The following is a 7,621-nucleotide window of genomic DNA, read 5'->3' as shown; positions in this document are numbered from 1 at the left end:
ACATGATTTGCTGTATTGAGCCACGGGGCCCCCTGCGCCTTCCAGATACACCTGGAGAGCTTTAGTAAAATATTGTTAAAAATGTCCTAAAGGCTGTGGGGCAGATGTATTAATCTGGAGAAGGCATAAGGAAGTGATAAACCAGTGATATGTGCAACGTGATAAAGGCACCAGTAGGGAGGCCAATCCCAGGCCGTTTTTTCAATCCCGGGATTCGGGATTGAAAAACGGTCAATCCCGGGATTCCCGGGATTGCAGTAGGGACCAGTGATGGTTGTAGGAAGCAGCACTGGAGGGTGTAGGTAGTGGTGCAGGAGGTAGGGAGGGTGTAGGTGGTGGTGCAGGAGGTAGGGAGGGTGTAGGTAGCGGTGCAAGAGGTAGGGAGGGGGTAGGTAGCAGTGCGGGAGGGTGGGTGTAGGTAGTGGTGCGGGAGGGAGGATGTAGGTAGCGGCGCGGAAGGGTTGGTAGCGGCGCGAGAGGGAGGGTGGGTGTAAGTAATGACACTTACTATTAGGCGGGCGGCCACGGCAGCCATGGACTCACTGAACGCAGGAGCATTTCAAATGAAGCGCCGGCCGCCAGCCAACCAGAGCTGGCGGACCGGCGACCAATCAGGGAAGCAGTCGCAGCAGTGGCTCCTGATTGGCTGCCGCTGCTGCGGCAGCTTCCCTGATTGGCTGCTGAGCCGCCAGCCAAGCTGGCGGCCGGCGCAACATTTGAAGTGCTCCCGCGGTCAGTGAGTCCATGGCTGCCGCGGCCGCCCGCCTAATAGTAAGTGTCATTACTTATACCCACCCTCCCGCACATGCGCACTGTAATCCCTTGAATCCCGGGATTGGAAGCTCCAATCCCGGGATTAAAATCCCGGCATTTTTGGGCCCAAATCCCGGGATCCCGCCGATCCCAATCCCGGGATTGGCCTCCCTAGGCACCAGCCAATCAGCTCCAATATGTAAATTAACAGTTAGGATCTGATTGGCTGGTGCCTTTATCACCTTGCACGTATCACTGGTTTATCACTTCCTTATGCCTTCTCCAGGTTAATACATCTACCCCTGAATTCCTAAATCTGACAATTCTGCTAATATATAGGAAAATGATGGAGCGCAACGGTTGACCAGGTGGTGCAGTGTGGTTTGGGCCTACGTGCAGATATTCCTCTATGACTTTCTGTCCTTGATGCTCGGCTTCCCCCACCCTTACGTCACATCCCTTAGTTTGGAGAGAGACCCACCAACCACTGGTGTCTGGTCAGAATGTCGACACCTAAATGTCGCCATGTTCTAAATGTCGACCATCAAAATGTCAACATATCCTTTTGATGCTAAACTTAGGTTTAGGGTTAGGCTTAAAATAGTGAAAAATGCTATGTCTGCACAAAGTCAGCATAATGAATATATTGACAATTCTCTTTGTTGATTCATTACATGTCGACGTAAAGTCCAAGTCGACAGTCTGTTAACATTCAGAACATGTTGACTCTCCGAATGACGGACATATCATATCCCAACCCAACACCTGTCTGTGGGTTTCTAATGTATATTATTTTTACTAGCAATAAAGTGGCCTATAAAATGGCCCTTTACATGAACAGCGAGCCCCTGGGGTCATTTGTCACCCCTAATTTTACACCCGTAATATGTCACAGGGGGAGATGTATCAAGGAGTGCAGAGAAGTGGACAAGAGGTCCATTGCAGCCAACCCTCTTCCCTCAAGCATTTATCAATTACATTTTATAAAATGGTAGGCAGAATCTGGTTGCTATGGGCAACTGCCCACTTCTCCACTCTTTACACTGTTTGATATGTATCCCCCAATTGTTTGTTCATAGACAATGACACAGAGAAACACTTATCTCACATAAACGCCATTTATTATGGTTTTCTCCTAAACGGAAAGATCAGTCGATATGATTGTATGATACAAATAAAAAAATAAAAAAATTGTTGTCAAAGTCACGTTGATCTCTGTACCATAAGGCGGAGAAGTCAAAGATAAATATACTCGGGTTATTTACAGTAAGTGCTTCTACGCGGCTACCATTACTATTCCTAAGACTGTGAACATACGTCGGGGGTGTAAGAGTTCAGTCCTCTGGCGACTTTACCGGCAAAGTTTGCCGGCCGTGGGGGAAGTTCAGGATGCAGACGTACATCCAACGTCGTCAGGTACGAAGGGGCTGATGCGAGCGCCGGTCAGATGATGGAAATGTGGTCAGCCGCGCAGCCGCAACGCTCCACGATCATGTTGGGGAACTCTGCCACTTCGATCTCGGTGTAGTCTCCCTTCTTGACCAGGTACATGACCGGCAGGGGGGAGCTTTCAGCCACCACACAAGTCCTCTTGCCATAGCGGTACTTGACGGCTGGGGAGTGGGGCTGCCTGCAGCCTCCAGCGCAGCGAAACGCGTTGTATCCCGCTGGCTCGATGATCCAGTACTGGGTCCAGGTGAGCTCCCGGAAGTTTATGAAGTACTCTTCCCTGCAGCAGATGTTGTCCTTCCTGGTTTCTGGAGCCGAGCAGTCTCCACGGGCGCTACAAAATAAAATGATCAACGGTGAGAATAGGCAACGCTTCCTACAAACGTGATGCATACAGCCGTAACAGGCTCCACCCCCTGACCGGGGGCTGCCATCAGAAATTGTGGGGCCCGGGACTGACAAAACAGACAGGCCCCCCACCCACCCACCAAAAAAAAAAGTTTATACCGCACCACTCCACCCCTATGTGATGTCATACATTGTGGTGATACATACAGGTGGAGCATTGCGGACCTGCAGGAATGATTCTCTGTAAGGGCCCGGGACACAAGTCCGTGCAGTCCCCGTCCCCCCCGTTGGCTGCCCTGCCTCTGACCATCATCACATTCATTCTAACAATACTATTCTTTATGGTTGCCCCAAAACGAGAGACTTATGCACAGATGGAGGGACTAGTTTGTGAAAAATGGGTTTTAGGATTCCATTGTCATCCTATATAATAAAAGGCAAATGCTGCTCTTTATCTCAATGGGGGGAATTCAAGTGTTTTGCACACCGGCGGCCACTAGATGTCGCCCGACGGAGCAATTCAGTTGTTGCTCCACTCGGGCGCGCACAGCCACCGGCGCTGATCACTACTGTTATGTTGTCACGTCATTTTGTCGGGCTGGTAACATATACCCCTTTCACATCGCACAAATAACCCGGTATCGACACGGCATATTGCCGTGTCAACCCGGGTCAGTGTGCGATGTGAAAGGTCCTTGGTCGTTTTAGCGGGTCGCCTGACCCGGTAATTCAACCCGGTAAGAAAGAAGGGTTTTACCCGGGTTGATTACCGGGTCAGGTGCGGTGTGAATGGGAGCTGTGTCGATGCGACACGGTTCCCATTCACAGCATAGGCAGAGGCGGCGCAGGAGATGAGCTCATCTCCCGGCGCCGCCTCCACCCCCGCCCCTGCTGCTGCTGCTGCTCCCTCCGCTGCTATGGCAACCGACCCGGTATATTGCCGAGTCAGAAAGCCAGCAGCGGAGCGCAAAAGCCGGATCCCACCCGGTAAGTACACGTTTGTCTTACCGGGTAGGATCCGGCATTTGCGGTCTGAAACTGGTATAAATATACTTGGTCCATAATATGAACCTCTGGAGGGTTTTTTTTCTTGCCAAATGCAGCAAAAACTAAAAGAACGAGGCGAATTAACGTTATGGGGAAGAATGATCAAACCTTCTAAAGAGGACCAGTGGATATGTTGCCCGTAGCAACCAATCATATTGATGGGGCAGATGTACTAAAGCCTTGGCGAGTGATCAAGTGGACGGAGATAAAGTACCAACCAATCAGCTCATATCTGTCATTTTTCAAACACATCCTGTAACATGGCAGGTAAGAGCTGATTGGCTGCTACTTTATCTCTCTCCAAAGCTTAGTACATCTCCCGTCCTGAATTGTGACAAGAACCTACCCATGGTCGTTGAGGTTCAGAGTGTAGAGAACCAGTTCGGGTTTGCCCCCGTTGCTGTCCAATAGATTCTGGGTAGTGAATTGCACCAGCTTCGCCATCTCTGCCGCGTGGTTGCCATGCCTCTCCCCGTCTACCCTGAGCTCCAGGTGCATGTTAGCCTGCCCGCTGCTTCTCATCCAGTAGTGCACCGCGTGGGTGACATCGAAACTCCACCAGCCGGACTCCATGATGGGTACAAGCCTGGAAAATGATAACAGCGTTCCTTTAATTGCAGTTAAAGGACACATCGTCTTATATGTATCTACCTCCTCATTTGCTGACCTTATGTGCTTTCGGGAACTACAAGTGCCAGCATGACCCGCCAGCCAACTAGAGAGCCACAATGTGATATATCTATTGTTTTATTTTTTTAATTTTATGACAAACTTTTTAAACGCTACAAACAAATTGCGCCAGCAGTGGCCACGCAACACTGTTCCACCTCTCTTACAGATTTCATTGGAACCATATATTTTGTTTATTAACCTGTATTTATATATTGCCCCCAAAAATATTCCGCAGACTGTTTTGGCATTTACCCGAGTCCCTGCCCCATTGGAGGGTGCAACCCATATTACCGACTTCACAGGAACACACTGGGGTTAATTAACTACTTTTTTGTTTTTAGAGTGTTACAAGAAACATGAGGAGGACATAAAAACTCCACACATATACAACACTGGTTGGAATTAAAGCCATGGTCCTAGCACTTTGATGCTAAGCAAAAAAAAACCTGAACACTTTAAAAAATGCAACTTTATAACAGCTGCAACTGAAATACAACACCGAAAAGGCCGTACTATATTACATGGAAGAGAGGCTTAGGTAAACTGCCGTACCTGGAATCCACCAGAGAGGTTCTGTTGCTCCCGTCCCTCATCACCTCCACGTAGTAGACGCTGACCCTGGCGTTGGTGACCGGCCTGTGGAAGCGCCTGTCGGGTAGTTCCATGGTGTTGGGGGGTTGTTTGAAAAGTTTCAGCTCGGCCATGGTCACTTCGCTGTTCTGGGGTATTCTGGAGATCATCTCAAAGACCAGGGTCTGCTTGCTGGAATCGGAGAACAGCACTTCCCCGAAGATATCTAGGAAAGGTGATTAACAACAGATCAGCACGTGCCCTGTAGATCAATGCTGTCTATGATACAGGGAGGGGTGGAGGGTTATTGTGCCATCACTGACCATTAACATGACAACCTGAGCATTGCTTGATGCAAATGTCTAGATCGCAAGATGAAAGGAGATTGGGATAATGCATAACAAAGTCCTCTAAACTGTGTAATGAGACAGTAAACAGCATTGTGTCTGCTCCGCCCTCTGCATCCTCAGCTAACCATATCATACCATCATATTGTCATATAGAACGACATAAAACTAAGGTGTAATATTTAAAAAAGAGAATAACTCAATATTATCCCGCAATGCCCTCCTTCCTGCCCTCCTTCCACAGTGCACAGGTGGACCTACCGGCATTTCCTTGGATGCCCCTGAGGATGCCAGTCAGGCTGGGCAGAGACCTCCTCGTCCTGTCCTTGTGTCTGTGGAGCATGGAGATGTACTTGCTCTGGATGTGTCTAGGGATCACCAGCTCCTCAATGTCTCTCTTCACCAGCCTGGGGACCTCTGGCAGGTTGAGTTTCTTCAGCAGTGCATCCTTGATGGCCTCTGGGGTGAAGGCGCTGGTGGTGGCCACAAGTAGGGCTCCCAGAAACCAGCCAAGCCTCACAGAGATGTTGGTGCTGAGCATCTTTCCCAGGCTGTGGAGATAGGTCAGAGACCTTGCGTTGCAGATGTGGAGTTTTCAGGTCCTTGCTGAGTACAAGGAATCTGCTTTGGAACCTTCTTAGTGGCACTTATATAGAGAGGCCACAGGACCACCTGCTGGGAGAACACATAATGCTAAATAAGAAGCTGGGATAAGACAAAAGGCCAACATCACCACCATTAGAGTCTGACACTTCTGTGGCCTTTATCTGCAGACAAGAAATACATTTATAATTACGGCTACTTAACCATTTATTGAGCAAAATTTTGGGCGATATAGAACAAAATTTTACACTTTTTGCAATAAATTCACTCCATTGGTTGTTTTATGTGAACTGAAGATAACATATTTACTTATTATTTATTAACCGTTTCTTATATAGCGCAGCGTATTCCATCGCGCTTTACAATTATTTATTTATGGGGTAGATTTAATTTTGCCGCTGTACAACAGGAAGAGGCCGCAAGCTAGAACGTCTGTTTTATTATGTCTTCATGACATATTTAAAAGACAATTCAGTATTCATGAAAACGTAGCCACCTCTTGCGGAGCCGATTTGCGGATAACTGCGGTCTGTTGTAATAGATTAATAGATACAATTAATTGTGAAAGTCACATTTTAGACACTGCTGAAAATGAAAATGAATTTAACTTGATTTTGTTTTTAGGAAAGAGATTATAACAGTAGTCAAACCCTGCATAAAATATTGGCGCTGTGTAAATATAATAATAATTATTATCATTATTACTAGTTTCCAGCCCGTCAAAGGGGTAGATTTACTAAGGTGGGAGATTTTTAGAACTGGTGATGTTGCCCATAGCAACCAATCAGATTATATCTATTATCTGCTAGAAGCAGCTGGATAAATGGTAAGTAGAATCTGATTGGTTGCCATGGGCAACAACACCAGTTCTAAAAATCTCCCACCTTAGTAAATTTACCCCAAAATGACAAAACAACATAACAGCAATGTCAGCGCCCGAACGGAGCAGCACTTGAATTGCTCCGTCAGACGCCATCTAGTGGCCGCCGGCGCGCAAAACACTTGAATTCCCCCGTAGAGTTGAGGAGCAGCAATAGAGTCTTATTTTATGGGATTAATCACAGTTGCGACGTTTGAGGCATCCGCCATCTGTGAAGATCATCAGCCTGAACATCACTCTTCAAGCTGATCCTAAATAATGGCCGTTATATGTAAATGTGTTTTAGGGCAGATGACAGATTTATTGTGGGTAAATGAAGCAGCTTTTAGTAATGTGTTAAGGATTATGTTACATTAGAGGAATGGAACAATAGCTCGTCGGTGATTCTGTACGTCAGCGACTGAATGTGTGTGCGTGGGGGGGTCTCAGCTACTGTGTCAGTGCTTGGCTTCTGTGTATTATGCGCAGGGGCTGACGCTCATATCTGCAGCAAATGTTATTTTTCATTGCCAGACGTCAGTCTGCGCCCAGAGCACAGGCCCCCGAATCACCATTTCCTTCCCCTGTCATAGTTAATTCCTGTTATGACTGCTATGGTCTGGGAGGTGTTAATTCCCAGAGGGGAACCATGAAAGGATATGATTTGAACAGTTAGGAAGTGGATAGAGTGACTGGCGTATTAGTGATAAATGAATTCTTATTTCCCTTGTCAATCACATAATATACAACTGAGCCTTGTGTTGCTGGCCGCCCGGTGCTGCAGATAGGAAAATGAATGTAACGTTCTAGACGATTTGCTGGCGAGGGAGAATGCCTCCTCACAGAGCATGAATCTTGATACATTATTAATTCCATCATACTCCTTTACAGGGATCCGGTCAGAATCCCGGGACATCCCGACACCTGTTAGGTAGGTACCCTAACCCTAAACCACCTTAACCCTCCCTGCCCG

General features: G+C 47.5%; 1 protein-coding gene across 1 annotated transcript; it reads right to left on the bottom strand.

Annotated features, from left to right (window-relative positions):
• Positions 1 to 1,953: 1,953 nt before the first annotated feature.
• On the bottom strand, positions 1,954 to 5,854 carry LOC134911883 (left-right determination factor 1-like). Its single transcript, XM_063919850.1, has 4 exons — positions 5,448 to 5,854; positions 4,822 to 5,065; positions 3,944 to 4,183; positions 1,954 to 2,536 (listed from the first exon to the last, which is right to left on the bottom strand). Exons 1-4 carry the CDS (start codon positions 5,725 to 5,727, stop codon positions 2,197 to 2,199), a joined length of 1,104 nt encoding a protein of 367 aa, XP_063775920.1. The 5' UTR covers positions 5,728 to 5,854; the 3' UTR covers positions 1,954 to 2,196.
• Positions 5,855 to 7,621: the final 1,767 nt, after the last annotated feature.

Source organism: Pseudophryne corroboree, chromosome 4 (assembly GCF_028390025.1).
Source record: "Pseudophryne corroboree isolate aPseCor3 chromosome 4, aPseCor3.hap2, whole genome shotgun sequence".
NCBI classification, from domain to species: Eukaryota; Metazoa; Chordata; class Amphibia; order Anura; family Myobatrachidae; genus Pseudophryne; species Pseudophryne corroboree.
Note: the sequence above shows the minus strand (reverse complement) of the source record. Positions and strands in the feature narration are given on the sequence as shown.